Source organism: Tachyglossus aculeatus, chromosome 4 (genome assembly GCF_015852505.1).
Source record: "Tachyglossus aculeatus isolate mTacAcu1 chromosome 4, mTacAcu1.pri, whole genome shotgun sequence".
In the NCBI taxonomy this organism is placed as follows: domain Eukaryota; kingdom Metazoa; phylum Chordata; class Mammalia; order Monotremata; family Tachyglossidae; genus Tachyglossus; species Tachyglossus aculeatus.
In genome coordinates, this window is record NC_052069.1 from 100,512,802 (window position 1) to 100,538,748 (window position 25,947).

A 25,947-nucleotide genomic window follows, 5' to 3' on the forward strand; every position below is an offset into this window, starting at 1 on the left:
GTCTGATGGACTGATTATCTTGTATCTACCCCAGGGCTTACTACAGTGTCTGGCACATAGTAAGCACCTACCAAATGCCATAAAAAAGAAAAAAAATAGTAATAATAATAATAATGGCATTTATTAAGCGCTTACTATGTGCAAAGCACTGTTCTAAGCACTAAGGGAGGTTACAAGGTGATCAGGTTGCCCCACGGAGGGCTCACAGTCTTCATCCCCATTTTACAGATGAGGGAACTGAGGCCCAGAGAAGTTAAGTGACTTGCCCAAAGTCACACAGCTGATAATTGGCGGAGCCGGGATTTGAACCCATGACCTCTGACTCCAAAGCCCATGCTCTTTTCCACTGAGCCACGTATTTGTTATGCCCTTAGTATGCTAAACGCTGGAGTACATACATGATGTTACAAACTGAGGCCTGAGACATTATGACTACCCTGGCTCTTTAATGGCAAAAGAAATGGGCTTCTCCCCACTTCTGTTCCCAAGAGGAACTAGCTACATTCTGTATGAAATGGCTAACGGACATTTTTCATTAATTACTTAACACCCTGGTATTTGGAAGGAATGCCTGCTGCTACTTGATCATGAGTTCAACAGGCAGAAGGAATCAAAGTGGTCAGGAAATTCTCTGAAGTTCCAAAGGAAATATCTGGCAGACATTATTGAGAAGAATGCAGTTCAAAGGAATTTCTGTGTCCACAACAGAAGATTCCCGTCCAAGATCCGTTTCCCAATCAACTGTGGCAAATGCTCGGCTGCAGTCAAATCGGCTAGTTAGGAGCTACCTAGCCAACAGTTAGTCAGAAGTAGTTGAAGGAAGACTCGCAGGCAGGAAGCAGATGATCTTTTTTGATCATTAAAAGGAAATACTTTCAAAATGCCTTATAAAAACTGTGACCACTTTGAGTCCCATGGAAAGCACAGAATGATTACTTTTGTTCTTTACCATTTCAGAAAACAGTCTGTTCCCTGCACAAAGCAAAAACCTGCCCAAACGCGTGCACTAAGATCTTCAGCTGAAATCACACTGGATCAATTTTTCTTGGCAAGGAGATAAAACAAGCTTCTCTGCTCCTCTGATTGATGCAGCTCATGGCTCCCACGGTTCTTTCTCTCTATTGAGCTCTACAAAAACCCTGACAACTTCATCCAAATCCTCCCCGCGAGAGGCAAAACACAGTGTTATCCAGCAGGGGCAATAATCCCCTGGGGTCCTACGCCAACCCCTTCTGCATCTGGCCCTGGTCTTTAAACAAACAAGCAGACAATTGCTCCCCACCAGCCCATGGACAGAGAGAGGCCTGAGTTTGGCTCTAGAGAGTAGAGTCTTGGGGAGGCGAAAGGAAGCCCTGTCTCCAAGGGCTGACGTGGCCACATCAGCCTATGGTCATCCAACATCTTGACAGGAGACTCAATTATATCTATTAAGTGCTAACTGCATGCAAAGCACTGTTTTAAGTGCTTGGAAGAGTACACTATAACAATAGACATATTCCTGCCCACGACAAGACTGTGAGTTTGTTGTGGGCAGGGATTGTCACTGTTTATTGTTCTACTATACTTTCCCAAGCACTTAGTACAGTGCTCTGCACACAGTAAGCACTAAATAAATGTGACAATGAATGAATGAACAACCTCACAGTCTAGAGGGGGCTCATGGTCTAGAGGAGATCCCAATCTAAAATCCCCCGGTTCTCCTGCATAGTCTTCCTCACCCCACTGAGCCTTCCAGGCAAGGCCCAGTTAGCCATGAGGGTCAATCTCAGTCAGCCAGTAAATTGTATTTATTGAGTGCTTACTGTGTGCAGAGCACTGTATTAAGTTCTTGGGAGAGTACAATGTAACAGTAAACAAACACATTCCCTGACCACAACGAGTTTACAGTCTAGAGGGGGAAACAGACATTAACATAAATAAATTACAGATATAAATAAATTAGACATAATAAATTACATATATGTCAACTGAAGATACCTTTTAAAAAAGCAAAAAGCACAGCTTTGTCAGAGAGATTCCGAGGAAATGCTGAAAGAGGCTGTACCAGGTACAACCTGATCAAACCAACCTATGGGGAAAGTGTGGTGCTAATGCTTGCTATGTGCCAAATAACTATGCTAAGCACTGTGGTGGATACCAGATCACTAATCTGTTCAGAATCCCTGTCCCACATAGGGTCACAGACTCAGAGGGAGGAAGAACAGATATCTTACCCCCATTTTACATATGACAAACTGAGGCACAAAGAAATTCAATAACTCACTCCGAGTGACACAGCCGGCAAGGGGCAGAGCTGGGACTAGAACTCGGGTCTCCTGACTCTGAACCCTGTGCTCTTTCTATTAGGCCAGGCTTCCTCTTTAGACCTGGCTGGGAAGGTTCCCCAGAGACAGGAGAAGGGACAAAAACACAGACATAGCACACAGTGGTATGCTCTTCAGCAGAAACATTCACTTCCTGACCACAGGGATATTCAGAATTGGCTCCCATCCCAGCCATGACTATGATAACCACTCCAGCTCTATGCTCTATCCTCTGGAGTTGCTGACCCTGTTCATGTTCAGGCCACCAGACAAGAACATAGACTGAACCTTCGAATGCCACTGAGAGGAAAATCAATTATAGCCCCGAAAGCAGAACAAGCAACGTGCAACTCGGCTTCCTGTGGCCAGCTGTTCCCCAATAGGGAGTTAGGCTCCCCCTATCCTACCCCTCAGGATCTCAGTATTCAGAAGCAGCAGTGTATCCTGCCCTGGCTGCAGGAAATGCATTTGCTGATTGTAAGAGGAAGAAGAGGGAGAATCTAAACAGCAACCTAAAAATGGATCCTGTAAATCAGCTGGTTCAGGTTCATTGAGCAGCTAGCTGGTCTTCAGCTGAACAACACCATCTTCCCTCCCCAACACTGCCCCCCAAATTTATGCCATAAAGCCTGATGAGAAAAGGGGAGGAACCCATGAACTTCTTTTTCTGACTTCCCCTCTCCTCAAATTCTGCCTGGAAACATCCAGTTTCCTCTAGCGAATTCCACCAATGTGGGAGCAGTCACCAGCAATCCAACAATCTTTCCATGATACTGGGCCCAGACCCACTTGACTAGAGCCTCTTGAGAAAGCCCACATGAAAACAGATTGCAGGAACAGGCTAGGATCCGGGAACAAGAAAGTTCTAAGGGAAATGGCTCCTGTCCATTGGAATTCAGCTCTGGACCAGGATTCTGAGCTGGGGACATTAGCAAAGAACTAATCAGGCAATTTATTGCCAAAGGAAGCCCCAAAGCGTTAGAGTAGACCCAGGTCTGAGGGTGGTAAGATCCTAACAGAAAGTGAACCAGGCTATAGAAAAAATTATTTTAGATTACAAGGTGAAATTTCTCCATCAAAAAAAACTTTTTGGCTGATGGAAGTTCAATGGGGAAGAAAGGAGCAGCTGCCCAGAAATCTTGGGTTAAGAAGGCCAATGAATACCACTCTGATCTGTTTTATGTCCTTGCCCTTCTCTTGACACACACAGCACTCAGTTCAGCCCCCCACACCTTTAGCCTGAGGATGGTGTCACCAAAAAGGACTGGGCCTACACATTCTTTTGGCTTTAAATAAACTATACAGAGCTTGGACTAATGAGGGGACAGGATGAGCTAGAGGAGCAGGAGGTAAACAAGGCAAGTTCAGTGAACTCACTAAAACTCAACAAGTCCAAGACTGAACTCCTTATCTTCCCTCCCAAACCCTGCTCTCTCCCTGACTTTCCCATCACTGTTGACAGCACTTCCATCCTTCCCGTCTCACAAGCCCGCAAACTTGGTGTGATCCTCGACTCCGCTCTCTCGTTCACCCCTCACATCCAATCCGTCACCAAAACCTGCCGGTCTCACCTCCGCCCTTTCCTCTCCATCCAAACCACTACCCTGCTTGTTCAAGCTCTCATCCTATCCCGACTGGATGACTGCATCAGCCTCCTCTCTGATCGCCCATCCTCCTGTCTCTCCCCACTTCAATCCATACTTCATGCCACTGCCCGGACCGTCTTTGTGCAGAAACGCTCTGGGCATGTTACTCCCCTCCTCAAATATCTCCAGTGGCTACCAATCAACCTATGCATCAGACAAAAACTCCTCACCCTCGGCTTCAAGGCTCTCCATCACCTTGCCCTTCCTACCTCACCTCCCTTCTCTCCTTCTACAGCCCAGCCCACACCCTCCGCTCCTCTGCCGCTAATCTCCTCACTGTGCCTCGTTCTCACCTGTCCTGACATCTACCTCCAGCCCATGTCCTCCCCCTGGCCTGGAATGCCCTCCCTCTGCACATCCGCCAAGCTAGCTCTCTTCCTCCCTTCAAAGCCCTACTGAGAGCTCACCTCCTCCAGGAGGCCTTCTCAGACTGAGCCCCCTCCTTCCTCTCCCCCTCCCCCGCCTTACCTCCTTCCCCTCCCCACAGCACTTGTATATATGTATACATGTTTGTACATATTTATTACTCTATTTTATTTGTACATATTTATTCTATTTTGTTAATATGTTTTGTTTTGTTGTCTGTCTCCCCCTTCTAGACTGTGAGCCCGCTCTTGTGTAGGGACTCTCTCTGTATGTTGCCAACTTGTACTTCCCAAATGCTTAGTACAGTGCTCTGCACACAGTAAGCGCTCAATAAATACGATTGAATGAATGAATGAATGAAAGTGTCCTGGGAGTCCTGAGCCAACAGAGCAGGTGAGAAAGCTGGAGAAAAGCAGGAAGTTAACCTGGCCCTCAGCAAAATGGGCCAGGCAGCTTCTTTGCCTTTGCTCCCAACTTGGCTGCTGGGGCAAGAACCTCCCATGGGGCCACCGACTCCCCTGAACACAGCACAAGACAGCAAATGTCGCTTCTGCTTCATGGGGCTCAATTCCAGGGAGGATTTGGCAGGAAAAAATTACTGGAAAAGACTTGAACACAACAATCTGTGTGTCTGACTTTTAGGAGGTCAACAGAACAAGACCTGTGATGAGTGCATAAGGCATGGTTTGCAGGAGTGCTTTTTGTTCAGTTCAATCCCTCTTGGATGAGATTTACCTTTAGAACTATCTTACATGGAGAATCACACCAACCTGCTGCTCCTATTTGTATCCCAGTACTGTTAAGTGAAGAACGAAGCTTTCTCTAGTCTCTTTAAGCTGGGAGAGGAGGGGAAAGCCCAAAGAACACTCTTTTCTAATTGGCTTGAACACCTGTTAATCCTCACTGAACAAATTAGCTGGTTTTGTAACAGGGTAAAGTGATAAGCACATGTGAGTGGACGGGTGCTACTGAGGAACCAACAGCTTGCAGGCAGACAGACAGAACCTAACAAATTTGAGAACCTGCTCACTGGAATCCTCTCTGAATATCAACATAAGGGAATTTCCTTGGAAGGTAGGAGGATGGAGTCACTTCAGGCTTAGATTTTTAATAAGAAAACACACTCTCCTAGGGTTCCCCGCCTTTTCAGGGGACAGGATGGCAACTGATTCTTCATTTAAATTATTTCTCTTGCTTAGGTATCCTCTATCAAAATCAGTACCCTAAGCCAGTCCAAGGAAAAGGACCACTGCTTAGCACTGGGGCGGTAAGAAGGTAGTCGAGGATGGATGTGATGAGTCTGCCACTTGCCTGCTGTGTGACCTTAGGCAAATCACTTACCTTCTCTGGGCCTCAATTTCCTTATCTGTAAAATAGGGATTAAATAACTGGTCTCCCTCCTACTTGGACTGTGAGTCAATGTGGAACAGGGATTGTGTCTGACTTGATTAACTTGTATTTATCCCAGTGCTTCATATAGTTCTGGGCATATAGTCATCACTTATAAAAATGCCAAAATATGTCAGCAGGTACCTCCCCACCTCCCCCAGGCTCTGGGAACCACTCTGAAAAAGTCCCAATTCCAGATGAAAAATAACACCAGGGACACTGGGGAAAAGAGGCTCAGGGAATCTTGCTGGGGAAGAAGTTGTGTCCCTAGCTTCCTCACTTCCTTCCTGTCAGTGCAGATGCTACCCACCCCACTCAGTAGCCATTCCCCTCCTCTCTGGGAGGACATAAGGGGTGGGGAGATACCCAAATAATTCTACAATCCCAACTCCATCTGTGTACACTCACTCCAACTGCTGCCAGAGACACTGGCTTCAGCCTCCCTATTGTACCCAGACTCCACAGTTAGCTGGGAGAGTCCCTCTTTCCAGAGAAATGAGGAAGAAAGACTTCACTAAGGCTCACCTTTCTTGTTAACACAGCTGCTGCTGAAAAGATGGGCTACAGGTTATATCAGGAGAAGATCCCCTAAGGACTTGACCTGCAAATGTGTACTAGCATTATTTAAATACCTAGCTCAGTGGCAGGGTAGAAAGCTTTGTTGAGGTGGTAAGATTTGCACCAATCAATTAATGGTATTTTTTAAGCACTTACTATGTGCAGAGCAATGTACTAAGCACTTGGGAGAGTACAATACAATACAGTTGGTAGAAGCAGTCCCTGGCCACAAAAAGCTTACAGCCTAGAGTGCATGCACCACTGTATTATTGGGTATATATCCTCATCAATGGAATGAATCATAGAAAGGACCCACTGAAATGAACTAGAGGCCATCAGCCCCAAATCTCAACCCAAACCAACATGGGACAGAGAGCTAAGAAAGTTTCAATGGAGGTTTCTTCATCAGAAACCCCAGCTGTTTCCACTCAGTTTCTCGCCTGCCTGTTCACTCTGAGGAGCAAAGAAAAATGTGGGTCAAAGGTAAATGTGAGTTGAGAGAGGTTCCCTTGCAGCATCCAAAAGAAACCAATTGACAAGGTGCACCTTGAGAAAATAATTCTCCTTGTTTCCAGTGAGCTTCCATCTAATGCATTTTCTAACTGAACAAAAAGAATGAACACCTGGTGCCTTTGATCAAAATACGCTCAGCCTCAGAAAATCAACCCATCTGTGAAGCATGGAGCAGTCTGGGGTTATTTAGGAGCAGAGAAAAGAGGCATCAGCCCCTCTGCTAACAAGATCTGTGGAGGGAGAAGGAATGCTTCAAGACCAATCTGTCGCCTTTCATTCCTTGTGTGGAGTGTTCCCCTGAGAACATCCTCGGGGGAACAGCTGACTTCAGGGCTTGTGAGCACTAATTTCAGAACTCCTCTGGGCCTACAGCAGGCCTCTGCCTCACACACTCTGAGTTCACGCATCTGAGAATCCAGGCACTCCCCTCCCTTACATTCCTGCACCTTTTACAACCTGGCAGAGGATAACTGAGAAGTAGTGTGGCCTAGTGGATAGAGCATGGGCCTGGGAGCCAGAAGGACCTGGGTTCTAGTCCTGGCTCTACCACTTGCCTGCTGTGTGATGTTGGGCAAGTCTCTTAACTTCTCTGTGCCTCAGTTACCTCATCTGTGAAATGGGGATTGAAACTGTGAGCCCCATGTGGGACATGGATTGTGTCCAATCTGATTATCTTATATCTGCCCCAGCACTTAGAACAGTACCTGGAACACAGTAAGCGCTTAAGATACCAAAAAAATTGATCTATCTACCTATATAAATGTACACACATCTATCTATACGCATACACAAACACACATATATTTACATTTGTAAATATGTGTATGTACACATACATACACATATATGGGAAAGGGCTTTGAGGAACTCAGACAAAAGGTTCTGTACACCTCCCCCCTTCTTGACTGTGAGCCCTTTGTTGGGTAGGGATTGTCTCTGTTGCCTAATGGTACTTTCCAAGCACTTAGTACAGTGCTCTGCACATAGTAAGCGCTCAATAAATATGACTGAATGAATGAATCTCTAAACTATTGCTATTACTATCAATAGTATTACTAAACAAGTATCTTGAGGGGAGGTATCAAATCTCGTATTCAACCTACCTCGTAAATCGTAAATGGTGGAACTTTATAAAACTCAGTTCTCATTCTGCTCTGGAACAATTTTAAATAATAATAATAATGGTACTTGTTAAGCATGTACCTGTGCACCAAGCAATGCACAATGCTCTGAGGAGCATGCAAGATAATTAGTCTGAACACAGTCCCTGTCCCACATGGGTTTACAGTCTAAATAGGAAGGAGTAGATTTAACCCCCATTTTACAGATAAGGGAACTGAGGCACAGAGGTGTTAAGTGACTTGTCCAAGGTCCCACAGTAGACAGGTGGCAGAGCCAGAATAAGAACCCAGATCCTCTGACTGCCAGCACTGAGGCCTTTCCTCTAAGCCAAGCTGCTTCTCTTAAAGGACACTGACACAAATGAAAGCTCCCAGAGTGTTGCACACATATATCAATCACATCTACCCCTAGAAACCTCAGCATGACAGGAAAAATATAGGGTGAACAACCCCTGATGCTCTCAGCATTCATCTACCAAAGGAACCAAGCATTTTCCCCTTGGGCTGTGAGCCCCGTGTCAGGGTAGGGACTGTGTCTGATCTGACTGTGCCTACCCCAGTGCTTAGCATTGTATTTAGTACATATCTAGTACTTAATACCAAATTATTATTAAATCAATGGTACTGCTGATGTATTTTGTGGTGGAGATGGTGGTAGCATTTATTTAGCACCACTAGGTACCATGCACATACTAAGTGCTAAAATTGTGAGAGGCACCATATAGTATTGTATCTGTAAGGTGAGGATCCATTCAGGTCCAGCCAAGATGTTTTCTCCTACCACTAAATCAAATTCAAATAAATGAGAAGCAGTGGGGCCCAGTGGAAAGAGCACAGGGCCTGGGAGTAAAAGAACATGGATTCTAATCTCAGCCCCACCACTTGTCTGCTGGGTGACCTTGAGCAAGTTACTTCACTTCTCTGTGCCTGTTAACTCATCTGTAAAATGGGGATTAAGACCGTGAGCCCTATGTGGGACAGGAGCTGTGTCCGACCTGATTACCGTGTATCTACCCCAGGACTTAGTCTAGTGCCTGGAACGTAATAAGTACTAAACAAACATCATTTAAAATATAAATGGTCATTTGATACTTGAAGATTATTTAAAAACTGAATTTGCTGCAAGGCTGGCTGCTAACTCCCAGGGAGTTCATGTTTGTTATTATAGCACTTAAGGTTTTTGAGGTCTCTTGTTTGAAGCCCTGCTCCCAAGGTAAGCTTGCTCCCTGGCAATTAGCATTAGCAGTCCAAGATCACAGGAAAGAGAGGGGCTGAACAGAGTCAGGGGAAGTAGGTAACAGAAGCAGTGTGGCCTAGTGGATAGAGCACGGGCCTGGGAGCCAGAAGTATCTGGATTCCATTCCCCTCTCTACCACTTGCCTGCTGTGTGACCTCAGGCAAGTCACTTAACTTCTCTATCTCATCTGTAAAATGGGGATTAAGACTGTGAGTCCCATGTGGGACAGGGACCGTGTCCAACCTGATAAGCCTGTATCTATCCCAGTGCTTAGAACAGTGCTAGACACATAGTAAGCACTCAACACATACCATAAAAAAGAAGGGGGTGCAGGACAATGAAGGGGATGAGGCAAGCAGGACCAAGGGCAGCAGGACCACAAGTTTCAAGGGGTGGCAGGCAGGAGGCTAGACACTGAAAGAGTCAACACTGCAGAGCATTATGGCAGCACACAGATGTGCGAGGAGCTCCCTGCGCCTCCGCTCGGGCCCCCAAGCTGACATTTAGTTGAGATAGGGACTGGATTTGGCCTAGGCCCTTGGGCAAGGATGCAGAGTGGCCACGGTAGAGTTGGAGGTCCTTTCAGGAAAGGTAGAATTCAGGAACTGAGGATGTTTAGTTTGGAGAAGAAGATGCTAAGAGATTTAATGTCCATTGCTAAGCCATGAAGGTTGTCCTGGAGAGCAGCTGTTCTCGATGACTGCAAGGCCCAGAACAGGGGGAAGGAAATGGGCCTGAGTTGCAGCCGGAGACATTTGGTCAGACGGTTCCCTTCCTCTGCTCCTTCTCCGCTCCCGATAGCCCCTACTCTCTCCCTCTGCTCTACCCCCTTCTCCACCCCACAGCACTTATGCATATTTGTATATACTTATTATTCCATTTATTTTATTAATGATGTGTATATATCTACAATTCTATTCATCTATTTTGATGCTATTGATGCCTGTCTACTTGTTTTGTTTTGTTGTCTGTCTCCCCCTTCTAGACCGTGAGCCCGTTGTTGGGTAGGGATTGTCTCTATCTGTTGCCTAATTGTACTTTCCAAGCGCTTAGTACAGTGCTCTGCACATAGTAAGCGCTCAATAAATACGACTGAATGAATTAAAGGGAAAACAGTCACTCCTCTACCTCAATTGACTTAATCACATGTCTGACCGGAGACAGAGTTGGACCTGCTGACTTTGCCCCTTTCAGTTCTGGGAACTTGGGAGGGGTTGAGGGGTGAGAAGCCGGGGTCAGATTGTCTCTTCCCCTCTAAAAGAAAGTTCCTTCTAGGCAGGAAACATGTTGTATCATACTACAAGGCTTTGCACACAGGAAGCACTCAAAAAATACCATTGATCGACTGACAAATTTCCCATTCTGGAAGGAGGAGGAGGCTGGTCATCCAGGTACACTAACTGCCACTGCAAAGAGAAGGTTCTTGCTTGCCTTCTTGGCTGCCAGTTTGCCTGTGCTCGCAGAACATGACTAGATCAAGTTCACCCAGGCAGAATTTAAACCACCCCCATTCTGGGCCTTGGGTAGCCCTCCCCTTAACTGCCTTCCCAGTTTCTCTGGGGTATGCAGATCACTCCAAAACAGGAAATACATTTGTTCACTTTACTCCCATTTAATGTGAAACACCATGCCCCGGGCTGCATGCCTGGAAGGAAAATACACTGCAGATATGGATCCTATTCCTGGAAGACTCTCTGGGACTTTCTGAGAAGGGCACCACTCAGTATAGGTCATAAACCAGGCATTCAATAGAGTAGAAGCAGTGTGGCCTAGTGAAAAGAGCAAGGGCCCAGGAATCAAAGGACCTGGGTTCTAATCCCGGCTCTGCCACTTGCCTGCAGGGTGACCCTGGGCAAGTCACAACTTAGCTCTGCCTCAGTTTCCTTATCTGTAAAATGGGAATTCAATTCCTGTTCTCCCTCCACTTCGACTGTAAGCCCCATGTGGGGCAAGGACAACGTCTGACCTGACTGTCACTGTGTTTAGCTTAGTGCTGGGCACATAGTAAGCACTTAAATACTCAAATTATTATTCCTGTCAGGAGAGAAAGAGCCACTGGGGATAAGACACCACAGAACAACAAAAAGAGGTTGTCACAAAGAAGGAGGAAGCTCAGATTGTAGTGAACGCCCATTCCCAGGAACACCAGCAGCAATTGAGAAGTCTTCCTGAGCCCTGGGTCTGCCAGTTGAAGCCCAAAGCTTCTAGATAAAATTGCTACAACACGACTCTCTGGGCAGGTGGGCAGGCGAACAGACAGGCAGACTGCCTGCTTTGTGCCTCAAACTCATTTTTATCAAAAGGCATTTGGCACTTCAAATAAGCAGCGATTTTATAAGCTTTCCTAAGAGCTTTACGATGCTTAGTCAGACCCAATGATTATAGTTTATGGTCAGTGATATTCAAAACCACTTTGAAGTTGGACAACAAGTGAGTTTCAACTTTCTCTGCACAAATAACTCTTCCTTTTACTTTGAAAATGGCATCTTGATCTGCAACAAGAGTGGGAAAAAGTAATACAGAGTTTTTAACTGGCCTGCCTGTGTCTCCCAACAGGCTCTACATGGCTGAAGTGAAAATAGCCCTTTTCAACTTTTTCCGAAAACAGCTGGAGAGGGATTATGAAGAAGTGTAGCCTAGTGGATACAGCATGGGCCCGGTAGTCAGAAGGACCTGGGTTCTAAACCCAGCTCCACGACTTGTCTGCTGTGTGACATTGGGCAAGTCATTTAACTTCTTTGGGCCTCAGTTCTCTCATCTGTAAAATGGGTGTTAAGACTGTGGGCCCTAAGTAAGACAGGTGTGTCCAACCCAAATATTCTGTATTGATACCAGCAGTTAGAACACTGCCTGGCATATAGCAAGCACTTCATGCCACAATTATTATTTTAGGAGGGGGTGAGCTGATTGAGTGATTTAAAGCTGATGGTAAGGAGTTTCTGTTTGATGTGGAGGTGGATGGGCAACCACTGGAGGTTCTTGAAGAATGGGGAGACGTAGATTGAATTTATTTTTAGAAAAATGATCCAGTTAGCAGAGTGAAGTATGGACTGGAGTGGGGAGACAGGAAGGTCAATGAGGAGGCAGATGCAGTAGTCAAGGTGGAATAAAATAATTGCTTGAATCAGTGTAGTAGCAGTTCGGAATTGGTGTCGGACTGAATATGTGAATTGAATGAGATGAGTCAAGGATAACGCCAAGGGTACGGGCTTGTGAGACAGGGCGGATACATCGTCTATATTTATATACACGTATTCTCATCGTCTACAATGATGGGGAAGATGAGGAGTTCTGTTTTGGACATGGTAAACTTGAGGTGTCGGCAGGATATCCAGGAAGAGATGTTCTGAAGGCAGGAGGAAATGCAAGACAGCAGAGAAGAGAGGTCAGTGCTAGAGAGGTAAATTTGGGAATCATCCCCACAGAGATGAACTGAACTATCCACCTCAGTTGCCACCACACTCCATAGCCTGTGACTGGGCCCTTTCGAATCTGCTGCTCACTCAAGGCACTGGGTTTTCCACAACGAGCAGAGCTAAGACTTGCAATAAACAGGGAAATGAAATACTAACGTGTTCTAAAAAGTTATATCTAAAAAACTATTAATGCCTCAGACTGCTACAGACATCCAAAAATTCCTCCTAATCAAAGATCAACTTTAAATACTATCACTGTTTTGTATACACAACAAATGGGTAAAGGTTTCCAGGTACTATGACATGGTAGTACCTCCTGGATATTTTCCTCCTGGATATTTCCAGGAGGAAAAAAGGAGAAGAGGTGGTGAGGTAGAGGAAGGTAAATACACACCCTATTGACCGCCACCACCCCCCCAACCCCAATTTAAGGATAGCCTTCCCAGCCTCTTTACTTACTACATCGTAGCCTGTCGGTGCCCGGTTCCGAGATGCGAGCACCCCGACGCCTGTGATGGGGTCCAGGGGCAGCTCAGGTAAGGCTTCTGAAAGGTCTTTGACTTCAGGCATGATAGACTCCTCCTGAAACAGGGAGGGGAAGATAAGCGGGCCACCCACAAAGAGATCCAAACACCCCTAAGCCAGCAATCTGGAACCAGGAAGTCTGTACTGCAATGCGGGGACAACATACTCCCAGGTCCTGCATGGCCTCTCCCCAGGTTGGCTCAGAATGTCATATAAATGTTGAATGAGGGCCAGTCTCCTCTCAAAATTGATTTGCCTGGCCCATCCCCTGAAAGGCAGGCCACACCCCTTCACCCAAATAGGCACCTGCAGTTGGCTGGCAAGACAAAAAATAAGCAGCCTCTTCAGACTGCTCCTCCTCCCCTCTCCCAAACTTTCTTCTCCATGAAGACTTATCAGTGATGCTTAGCCAGCAGATTGACTGATTTCCCCCAAGTGCTGGAATCCTGGCAGGGAAGAAATATAAGCATATAAATATTTCCAATGGCTTGTCTCTTTTTTGGGGTGCAGCACTATGTGACCTGGGGGCCATATTAAAAGCTAAGCAATCATCAAGAGTATGGTGACTCCTGGGAGCTCAGAGGAAGTAAAGGAAAACAGGACTATCATCAGTGTCGCACATGACTGGTTCTCGAGGAAACCAGTGGAGACAGGTGAGGCACCCCAGCACAGCAAGCAGGCTGCCCAAGAGGAGGGAGGCAGAAGACAAAGAAAAAGGCAGCAAGTGATGTAAATGACTTTAATTCCTTTAAAACAGACAACGTGTGAAAGTGAAATTCCACCCCTTTTAAAGAGCAATTAAATTTCAACACCCTAGGATCTGTGAAGACCTTGCCTGTTTCTAGCTGGTAAAATACACACACAGGCGAGAAAGCAAGAGGGCCCCGACATTGCAATACTCATTCTGAAGAAACTTCAGACTGCAGAGACCATTAAAAAATGACTGCAGCATCCTAAATAATCACAATAAAAATGCTACATACAATAGTAGTCAATTTATTCAGAGTGCTCCCTGGAACCATAAAAAGTCTAGAAGAATCTGGCGTGTCAGGAAAGCACTGTCCCTGTTACAGTTGTGCTCCGCTCCATGATCATTTCCAGAATCCCGATATCACGAAAGCTAAACAAAGTTGTGTTTCACTTCATTTTAATCAAAATAAACATCTATAAATCTCAATAAGAAAATACACTCATTGTATTACTTTCCAATTTTATTTTCCAGCCAAACACCTTTTTCTACCCCTGACTACAGAAAATGGAATTGGTGTTTACCACATTCAGGGGCAGCTCCTAACCAAAGAGATGTTTCCATTTTTAAGGTTATGTTCTACCAGAAAATTTAAAATAATATTATTGCAGCTTGCAAAATATTGCTACATGCTTTTGGTTACCAAAATGCTTTTTAATTAGCAACTCATTAACAGCTCGTTCGATTTCTGCAAGCGCTAAAATATCATGCTGTGAATTTAATAAAGAACATGTGCATTCCTTTCAAAAAGAGGGCAATCCTCTGCCCTGCCCCTGCCCCACAGCCCTCCAATGAAAGAAGAAAACAAAAGAAGGCCACAGAAGGAAATTTTTATTTCCTGGTAGGTCTATTTCCATTGAGGTTACATCATCCTCAGTGACGTATGGATGACAATTGGTTCTTTCTGCTCTGGCCGTTAACCTCATCTGCCTATTGGGTGAATATCCACTTGAAGAAATGATGCTATTCCCAGAATGCATTACCAAAGAGAGCACACTCAGCAGATTTCAAGATGGCTCCGGCCAGCAACAAAGCTGATCAAGACAAAGGAGTGTGGAGAATGGGGAGGGGGGAGAGTGGAGTGTGCGGAGAGGGTAGGGGGAGGGAGGAGTGTGGGGAGGGGGCCGAAGGAGGGGGAGGGTGGAGCGTGGGTGTTAAGGGGTTGTGCAGAATTGTACATAGCAAAGAACTTTTCCGAATTGATGTCTTTTCTCTGATCTCTCTCCCAACAGATCAAGGCACTCTTTGTGGAAGATGGATGAATGATTCTTCATTGTACTTTGCTGCAGCTCTGCCTGGCTTCCCTGGGTGCACAGAAATACAAGCAGCAATGCCACCATTACCCAAGAAACCTTTAAAAAGAAAAGCCTAAAAACACTGCCGGGAAGCATCATTTAACTCTCTGGGAATTAAATATGTTCTGCCTGTAAATGTCTTGAAATAGCTTTTCAGCTGATCTTCCTAACAAAAGACCCCTTGTTATCTGCACTGTCCTGCAGTCCAGCCAGAAGCCAGACCATTCCTGCTTAGGCGCAGACAGTTCCTGGGGAGACAGAGCCTGGGAATGGGTACAGAGGCTGGCTTAACCCAGACTTAATTCAATATTCCAACTCCCAGGCTGGGCAAGGGAAAGTAGATGCTGGCTAGTACAGTTTTCCAGCATACCACGTTTCTAGACTCATCCACATCCTGTACTGGCACTTGGTGGACCTATCATTATTGCAAGCACACATCCCTCCCTTGCAAAAGGTTATCAGTAAGGGGACAGGATCCCACCCCATCCCTGAGTAATTTCAAAACTTGGTGAAGTTTCAAAGTTCTGGAGACCTTCCTCCTCCAGCCAGGATCCAGCAGACAAAAAAAGGAAAAAAAAAAGGGCAAGCAGTTGCAAATAACTGGGGACTCGTTTTCCCTCACCTCAGTTTCATGATTTTACATTTCCTTCATTGATAATTTACCAGAATAAAAATAAGATGAGGCCATGTTTGTGTGGGTTGGAGGAAAATTTCAGCATAATGAAAGATACTGATCTGTGGCAGGGGCTACCCGGAACACACCAGGTTGATCTACAGTATTAGTGGGAATCCCGACTTCACACAGGTAACCCCATTAGCTGGCTATTGCCATACTCTTAATTGGTTCTGTGAAAACAGAGTTTTAAGTTTTAAGTGAAAGACTGTGGAAATAACGTAAAGTGAATTAAAGCATTCTTTAAGTTCCAAAATACAGACCAAGCAAATATATTCAAATAGTGATTAAAAACACAATACAGTTGTGCGATCAAATGTAAATATGTACAATTAATAAAAGAATGAGTTAATTGGTGTTCATATGTAAATACTTAAATTTTCAAAGTGTAATCTTCAAGATTATATTCAGTAAAAGGGCACCTTTATCTAGGCTAAATAAATTTGCCGTTATCTGATTCTAAAATTGAAATGGACCTTAATCACACAGTTCAAAGGCAGAGGTGGAGAAGGAGACTTAAAGCCAAAATCTACTTTGCAGAAGGGAAGTGACCAGCATTAAAAGGCAGTAGAGCTTTTTGGGAGAGCACTAACAGAAAAGCTCCAAGACACAAATGGCCATAGAACAGTAACAACTAATCCAGGTGAAGGCAGTTGAGAGACATACTACAATCTCCATCATGGTTATAAATAGGACTCCTTGGGTGGAAGGCAGATCTCACAGCCATGTGGGCAGTTGATTAAATTATTGCTATTGGGGTTCCTGCAGCTACGGCTTTGCATTTTTTTTTTAAAGGCCACTTTAAAATTCAGAGGTAAAGATAATTCAAGCACCCAGTCAGGAAATGTCCTGTTTTGGTTTTCACAACAACTAGCCATAGCGGACCTTTGACTTTTAATGTGCTGCTCACTCCAGTGGAGGTGAATCAGGGAGGCAGTTAAGGCCTAGAAACAGGCCACCATTCTTTAACCCGGGACCACTTTTTCTGGACTACTTTCTTGAATTTCTAAGCAGCGTGGAACTGGACTGTGTGGAAGTGAACTGAGTCTGCTGGCAGCTTAGCAAGGAAGATGGGGCTCAAGATTCCCAGAGCTGCCTGCCACTGTCATCCTGGTACATACAAAAATGAACTTCCAAAACGAGGCTTTACCAATGGCATACCACTCCACTGTCGTTTATCAAAGAGCAGTGAAGGGCGTACTCCAATCCTTACAAGTCAGCAGTGCTCACTTTAACTGATACTGAACACTTTTGGAATCAAAGGACTCCCTTGCCTCAGAGTCCAGCCTTGAGGGAAGCTAAAATACTGTAGCACAGTTTACCCCTCTTGGGACCCTTGATACGATCTCTGCTTAATTTCCATTGCTCCAGTGAGCCATGGGTTTATCTACTCTATCAACTGCTCTATACCAAAATAAAAAAAAAAAAACAATTAACTTAGCTTGGATGGAACCTTTGCAGCAGCAGGTAGTGAGTGGCCCCATTTACAGTGCCTTGGGGTAGAGAACTCCATTTAAGGGAGTAGAATCTGAGATCATCCATAATTCCCTCCTTGTTTTGAAGAGAAACAGGAAATGTGTTCTGAGTTTGTGCAGTCCCCCCAAGAAATGGAGAGGTGGAATTTCCCAAGCTGCCTTGCACCCCCAAGGCAGGAAGAACCAAAGCAGGCATGGCATGACTCAGTGTTCCCCGACACCGGATGGCTACGCTACCTTTCCAGGAACCCTCACCTCTTCCCCCTAACATTACTATGGAGCCTCAAGCCCTACCTGCCTTAAACCATCCCAGCAGGAAGGACAAAGGCAGCCATGGTACAAAGCTTCCACAAAACTCAAAACCCTTGAGAAGGCTGTGGGAGTTGCTTTATCTATCACCATGAACGCACTTGGACCTCTTGGACTCTGAGCCATGAGGAGCTTGAAATTCTGCTGCTTTTTGGTTTTATTTTCCTATTTGTCCTTGTCCTTTGGGTAGTTTTAGGGTTTTATTGTTTTATCTTTCCTTGTGTGTCAGCATCCTGTCCGCTCTCCCTGTTCATGTTTTCAGAGGGACCTTGTCTAATTCCTCCCCGTCTATTCTCTCCCAGTGCTTGGTACACTGCTCTGCACACAGTAAGCATTTAATAATAATAATAATAATCATAATAATAATTGTGGTATTTGTTAAGCGCTTACTATGTACCAGGCACTATACTAAGTGCCGGGGAGGATACAAGCAAATTGGGTTATTACTACTACCACCAACTCTGGGATTTCAGACCAGAAATGTCTCCACCTGACTTTACATGGCACATGAACATAAATGGTTTATTCCCTGCAGGAGAGCAGAATCTCCCTGCAGTTTCGTAACCAAGAGCAACCGGCTACCGTGAGAGCGAATGTAACATTTCCTGGCCCTCCTGACACTCCTGGGGCGAAGCCTAACCATCTCATTACATACAGAAGGCCAGGGCACAGGACTTCCAAAGACCCACACTGGGCCCATAAGAAGAGCAAAGGCCTAAAGGTTAATGCCAACTCTGAGAAGACAGAAGACCCAGGCCATACCCCAGAACAATTCCCAGTACCGACAACTGTCTGACGGACTCTCGACCCTTCAGTTTACTGTTAGTACAGTGCTCTGCACACAGTAAGTGCTCAATAAAGATGACAGATTGATTGACTGGTTCAGTAAGCACTTAATACACTTACTACACTAAATTTAACCCACTCCTCAAAAAACTCCAGTGGCTGCCCATCCAGCTCCACAAACAAAAACTCCTCACCATAGACTTTAAAGGATTCCATTATCTTTCCCCCTCCTACCTCACCTACCTGCTTTCCTACTACAACCCAGCCCACGCTCCTCGCTCCTGTAATTCTAACCTTCTCACTGTTCCTCCATATCGCTGCCGACCCCTCACCCACAAACTGCCTCTGGCCTGGAATGCGCTCCCTTCTCAAATCTGACAGAAGTTACTCTCCCCCACTTCAAAGCCTTATTAATAATAATGACATTTGTTAAGCGCTTACTATGTGCAAAGCACTGTTCTAAGCGCTAGAGGGGATACAAGGTGAACAGGTTGTCCCTCGTGGGGCTCACAGTCTTCATCCCCATTTTACAGATGAGGGAACTGAGGCCCAAAGAAGTTAAGAGATTTGCCCAAAGTCACACAGCTGACAAGTGGCAGACCTGGGATTAGAACCCATGACCTCACCTCACCTTCTAGTTATCGTCCCATATCCCTCCTACCATTCCTTTCCAAACTCCTTGAACGAGTTGTCTACACGCGCTGCCTAGAATTCCTCAACAACAACTCTCTCCTCGACCCCCTCCAGTCAGGCTTCCGTCCCCTTCATTCCACGGAAACTGCCCTCTCAAAGGTCACCAATGACCTCCTGCCTGCCAAATCCAACGGCTCATACTCTGTCCTAATCCTCCTCGACCTCTCAGCTGCCTTTGACACTGTGGACCACCCCCTTCTCCTCAACACACTATCTGACCTTGGCTTCACAGACTCCGTCCTCTCCTGGTTCTCCTCATCTCTCCGGCCGTTCATTCTCAGTCTCTTTTGCGGGCTCCTCCTCCCCCTCCCATCCTCTTATTGTGGGGGTTCCCCAAGGTTCAGTGCTTGGTCCCCTTCTGTTCTCAATCTACACGCACTCCCTTGGTGACCTCATTCGCTCCCACGGCTTCAACTATCATCTCTACGCTGATGACACCCAGATCTACATCTCTGCCCCTGCTCTCTCCCCCTCTCTCCAGGCTCGCATCTCCTCCTGCCTTCAGGACATCTCCATCTGGATGTCCGCCCGCCACCTAAAGCTCAACATGTCGAAGACTGAACTCCTTGTCTTCCCTCCCAAACCTTGTCCTCTCCCTGACTTTCCCATCTCTGCTGACGGCACTACCATCCTTCCCGTCTCACAAGCCCGCAACCTTGGTGTCATCCTCGACTCCGCTCTCTCATTCACCCCTCACATCCAAGCCGTCACCAAAACCTGCCGGTCTCAGCTCCGCAACACTGCCAAGATCCGCCCTTTCCTCTCCATCCAAACTGCTACTCTGCTCATTCAAGCTCTTATCCTATCCCGTCTGGACTACTGCACCAGCCTTCTCTCTGATCTCCCATCCTCGTGTCTCTCTCCACTTCAATCCATACTTCATGCTGCTGCCCGGATTATCTTTGTCCAGAAACGCTCTGGGCATATTACTCCCCTCCTCAAAAATCTCCAGTGGCTACCAATCAATCTGCGCATCAGGCAGAAACTCCTCACCCTGGGCTTCAAGGCTCTCCATCACCTCGCCCCCTCCTACCTCACCTCCCTTCTCTCCTTCTACAGCCCAGCCCGCACCCTCCGCTCCTCCGCCGCTAATCTCCTCACCGTACCTCGTTCTCGCCTGTCCCGCCATCGAGCCCCGGCCCACGTCATCCCCCGGGCCTGGAATGCCCTCCCTCTGCCCATCCGCCAAGCTAGCTCTCTTCCTCCCTTCAAGGCCCTGCTGAGAGCTCACCTCCTCCAGAAGGCCTTCCCAGACTGAGCCCCTTCCTTCCTCTCCCCCTCGTCCCCCTCTCCATCCCCCCATCTTACCTCCTTCCCTTCCCCACAGCACCTGTATATATGTATATATGTTTGTACATATTTATTACTCTATTTTACTTGTACATATCTATCCTATTTATTTTATTTTGTTAGTATGTTTGGTTTTGTTCTCTGTCTCCCCCTTTTAGACTGTGAGCCCACTGTTGGGTAGGGACTGTCTCTATATGTTGCCAATTTGTACTTCCCAAGCGCTTAGTACAGTGCTCTGCACATAGTAAGCGCTCAATAAATACGATTGATGATGATGATGATGACCTCTGACTCCCAAGCCCAGGCTCTTTCCACTGAGCCATGCTGCTTCTCTGAAGGCATATCTACTCCAGGAGGCCTTCCCTAAGCCCTCCTTTCCAATTCTCCCACTCCCTTCTGCGTCACCCTGACTTGCTCCCTCTGTTCTTCTCCTCTCCCAGCCCCACAGCACTTACATACATATCTGCAATTTTTTATGTCAATATATGTCTCCCCACCGCTAGACTGTAAGCTCACTGTGGGCAGAGAACGTGTTTCTTTACTGTTGTATTGTACTCTCCCAAGCACTTTGTACAGTACTCTGCACATAGTAAGTGCTCAAAAAATGATTGAATGACTGACTGAATGAATGAAACACCCCAGGTCTACAGACCGAGTATGGGGGTTTTGTGGCAGCAAGGAGGCCACTGATGCCGGCTTCCACCACCGGTGCCTGCTGAGCCGATGGTCATTGGTTACAAAGGGCCTTGTGCTGATCATACAGGTCCCACTTCAGCACTAAAATCACTCTGACAAGTGCTGCTGCTTGTTGGCTGTCAGCAGGAGCCCTCAGGCCGTGCTGGAGGGGTCTGCCGGATGGCTCTCCACGGGATGCAGTAAAGTCAGGACAATGTTTGGGGAATTCAAACATAAATATTTTTCTAAACTTCCCTCAGGTCACACAGAATTTCTTGCCTGGGCAAACAAACAATTGCTTACACTTTATTTCCCCCATGGGGATATTTATGAGTTTTTGTTTCTCCCATTCAGAATGGAATCACATGTCTGAACTCATGGTTTGATTTTTTTTTTCCCCAGGAAAAAAACATATTAACCTAAGATACAGGCTTGCACAAATCTTTCTATTAAGCATTCCATTACCGCAAGGGGATTTTTCTATAAACAGTGCAGTCAGAACTCTGCTCCTGGTTAATCATGCCCGGGCAGACAGAACTCAGCTCCTAACCCAATACTAGAATTAAGAATTCCACGGTCCCCAAAATGAGTTTTGGATAAAGGTGGGGGGTTGGGGAGGTGTCTCAAAACAACACCCTCCAGACAGGTCTGGGAGCAGATCAGACACAGAGTTTTCAGACAGCCCAAGAGCACAGAGCACTTTCCTTATCACGCAGACACACTAGAGCCCTTGCATTGGCTGGGTCAGGCACCAGGTACATAAGGATGTAAAAATGACATTACTGAATCATGCAGAAGGTCCATCCATTCAGCCCAGTATTCTTCTAGACTGTGAGCCTGTTGTTGGGTAGGGACCGTCTCTATATGTTGCCAACTTGTACTTCCCATGTAAAAATGACATTACTGGGTCACGCAGAAGGTCCATCCATTCAGCCCAGTATTCTTCTAGACTGTGAGCCCGTTGTTGGGTAGGGACCATCTCTATATGTTGCCAACTTGTACTTCCCAAGCGCTTAGTACAGTGCTCTGCACACAGTAAGCGCTCAATAAATACGATTGAATGAATGAATGAACCAATAGAAGAATAGAATGCTTGAAGGAACCATACAATCGGGGAGTCAGCATGCCATAGTGGGAGAGCTGTGGCCCTGGAAATCAGAGGGCCCAGGTTCTAGTTTGGGCTCTGCCTCCATCTACTGTGTGCACCTGGGCAAGCCACTTAACCTCCCCATGCCTCAGTTTCCCCACCTGTAAAATAGGGATAATAATAACCGGACTTTACCTTCCAGGGGTTTTGTGGGGAAGCAAATTAAAATAATATAATGTATGGCGTTTGTCAATGAAAGCATCAAATAGAAGCTCTCAGCGCTTAGTAAAGTGCCTGGCACATAGTAAGTGCATAACAAATACTATATAACTACTAAAGAAAAGCAGCGTGGAAAGAGCATGGGCTTGGGAGTCAGAGGTCATGGGTTCACATCCCAGCTCCACCACTTGTCAGCTGTGTGACTTTGGGCAAGTCACTTAACTTCTCTGTGCCTCAGTTACCTCATTTGTAAAATGTGGATTAAGGCTGAGCCCCATGTGGGACAACCTGAGCACCCTGTATCCTCCTCAGCGCTTAGAACAGTGCTTTGCACATAGTAAGCACTTAAATGCCATCATAATCATAATAAAAAAATCAGGGTTGACTTCAGATATCTGGCCACCTTGAAGAGGGAAAAAATTGCTGCCCTCTTCCTGGGGGGCCGCCTATGTAACTTTGTGGCATTATGCCGGACATGCACTCTAACATGTCTTATGGCAATCCTCCCAAACCCCCTTAACTTGGAGCTTCTCTCTGGGGGAACCCATGAGCCTCCACTCCTTGCTCTAGAGCCACTGCATTCTCCATCCCTGACACACACACCCCAGATTCCTCCTGCTAACACTGGTACTCTTTCAGAATGGACTAAAGTGGAGGGAAGTTGGGAGATTTCAAATTTCCAACTCCCAATCATCTTGCCACATCCCTGCAACTACAGTCAGCCTCTTTTTGTGGAGAAGAGCGAATCAAATGGAACCTAATCAGCAGCTGGTGCACAGAGAGGCCTTTTCCAATTAGGCTCTCATTTCCTCTTCTCAAATTCCCCTTTGCATTGCCCTTGCACTTGAATTTACAACTTTTATTCACTCCTCCCTATGCCCCACAGAACTTATGTAAATATCCATAATTTATTTTTATATTAATGCCTGTCTACCTCTCCAGATTGTAAGATCACTGTGGACAGCAAACATGTCTACCAACTTGGTTATACTGTACTCTCCTGAGTGCTTTGTACAGTGAGAAGCAGCGTGGCTCAGTGGAAAGAGCACAGGCTTTGGAGTCAGAGGTCATGGGTTCAAATCTCAGCTCCACCAACTGTCAGCTGTGTGACTTTGGGCAAGTCACTTAACTTCTCTGTGCCTCAGTTCCCTCATCTGTAAAATGGGGATTAAAACTGTGAGCCCCCTGTGGGACAAGCTGATCGCCTTGTAACCTTCTCAGTGCTTAGAACAGTGCTTTGCACATAGTAAGCGTTTAACAAATACCATCATTATTATTATTACAGTGCTCTGCACACAGTAAGCACTCAATAAATAAATATTGATCGATAAAGAGCCAATCATACAATTTAAACACAAATTAACATAGTTTACTTCATTGAGAATGAAATCCCTCATCCCACAAGGCAGTAGCTGTTGTAAATGCCCCACCCCAAACCTTTGCAATGCCCTCTTGGCCTGGCTGGGTTGGATTGACCCCCACCTTGGGAGGACCCAGGGCTTTTCAGTTTTATGGGGCCCCACAAGACATCATTATGTACATTGCATGTAACGCGAGAAAGGGAATTGGGTGGCACGATGGGTCAGAGCTCACAGAGGTTTAGTCTCTCACTCTTTCATGTGTCAAGTGGCCATGCAAAGGCAGCAAGCGGCCTGGCCCCTCCCTCATCTCCCTGACTCCGACCCAAAGAGAACAAGTGCCCCTCACCATCTTCTACGGGGGCTGCAGTGACATCCTCGGGGCCAGTTGTGTCCTGCTCTCTGACTTGGAGTAGGACAATTCATTCATTCATTCAATCTTATTTATTGAGTGCTTACTGTGTGCAGAGCACTGTACTAAGCGCTTGGAAAGTACAATTCAGCAACAGAGACAATCCCTACCCAACAACGGGCTCACAGTCTAGAAGGGGGAGACAGACAACAAAACAAGTAGACAGGCATCAAAATAAACAGAATAATAGATATATACACATCATTAATAAAATAGAGAAATAAATATGTACAAATATACACAAGTGCTGTAGGGGGAGGAGCGGGTAGAGCAGAGGGAAGGAGTAGGGGTGACGGGGACAATGTTCCTCCTGGCCACGCCACTGGTTTGGGCTGGGCTGCTTAGCCGTGGTGGCTGGGAAAATATTTCCAGGCTGGCGTGGTAAGCATAAGTGTCTAAGACCTGCTCCCACCTTCGCTCCTGTTTGTTCCTGCAATCAGTCAATGGCATTTATTGAGCATTTAGTATGTACAGAACACTGTACTACATGCTTGGGAGAGTACAATACAACAGAGTTGGCAGACACATTCCCTGTCCACCATGAGTTTACAGTCCAGAGGGGCAAACAGATATTAACATAAATAGATAATTTATAATACATGATCCTGCGGCCCTTTGACTCCCTCCTCTTCCAGGCCCAAAAAGCTACTGAGTCCATGGGAGCCCCCCAGGTGGGTCGTGGGGGATACCTCTCCATGAAGGAGAAGAATGGGACAAAGATTCCCCTGATCCAAATGACAGTTCAAGTCTCTTTGGACCAGGGAGGCCCCCTGAATCAAATCTATGGCTTTCTGGAGATGAATGCTCACCCACTCTGCCCAGTGGAGGGCCCTAGGTGAGCTGCTTTTTGCTAACAGGCATTAGGGAGACTGCCTGGACTGACTCTCCTGGCCTCCCTCTCTCCCTCACCCGCAGCAAAGGATGGCTCAGACTGAACCTAGCTAGCTCCGTGCTTTCCACCACAACTTTCAGGCAGGTTTGAGCTGAGTGCCATGTACATTAGTGGTCCCATGCACTATGGGTCTTCAGCATCCATTCCCCCCTTAGCCCAAGGCCCTGGGTGGCTTTGGGCTTCGCCCCCTCTGCCAGGTATGGCCCATGAGTCATTGGCCTTTGACAGCGTATGCTGAGTCAATCACCGCAGCTGAAGCTTAGTGGATAACACTTGTCCTCCTTACCTTCCATTCACACAACTCACATTCCTAATTTTCCCTCCAGTAACCCACTGTAGATTGCTCATCCAAGCCTGCACGATCATGTCAGGATAACATACCACTAAGAGGGCTTCGGGGAAGCTTAGGCAATACATTTTTTTTTATGGTATTTGTTAAGCACTTAAAACATGCCAGGAACTGTACTAAGTGCTGGGGTAGATACAAGTTAATCAAATTGGACACAATCCCTGCCCCAAAGAGGGCTCACAGTCTTAATCTCCATTTTACAGATGAGGTAGCTGAGGCACAGAGCAATTAAGTGATTTGCCCCAGGTCACACAGCAGACAAGTGGCAGAGCTGGGATTGGAACCCAGGTCCTTCTGACACTCAGGCCCACGCTCTATCCCCCAGGCTTCTTAATGCCCCCAAAGCCTACAGTGGTTCTGAGAGTTGCAGAAACTGGGTACTGGAGGAAGCTGCCACTGCTACAAGCAGTGTTGCCTAGTGGTTACAGCATGGGCCTAGGAGTCAGAAGAACCTGGATTCTAATCCCAGCTCCGCCACTTGTCTGCTGAGTGTCCTTGGGCAAGTCACTTAACTTTTCTGTGCCTCGGTTCCGTCACTGGTAAAATGGGGATTAAGACTGTTAGCCCTACGTGGGACAGGTACTGTGTCCAACCCGATTATCTTGTATCTAC

At 46.3% G+C, this 25,947-nt stretch overlaps 1 protein-coding gene across 2 annotated transcripts in view; it reads right to left on the bottom strand.

The window, feature by feature from the left end:
• MVB12B (multivesicular body subunit 12B) overlaps positions 1 to 25,947 on the bottom strand; it is a 155,395-nt gene that overhangs the window by 119,312 nt on the left and 10,136 nt on the right. For both annotated transcript variants that reach the window (XM_038745172.1, XM_038745173.1), the window contains one exon: positions 13,009 to 13,131. In XM_038745172.1, the coding sequence (XP_038601100.1) occupies positions 13,009 to 13,131 (123 nt within the window). The remainder of the gene's footprint in view (positions 1 to 13,008; positions 13,132 to 25,947) is intronic.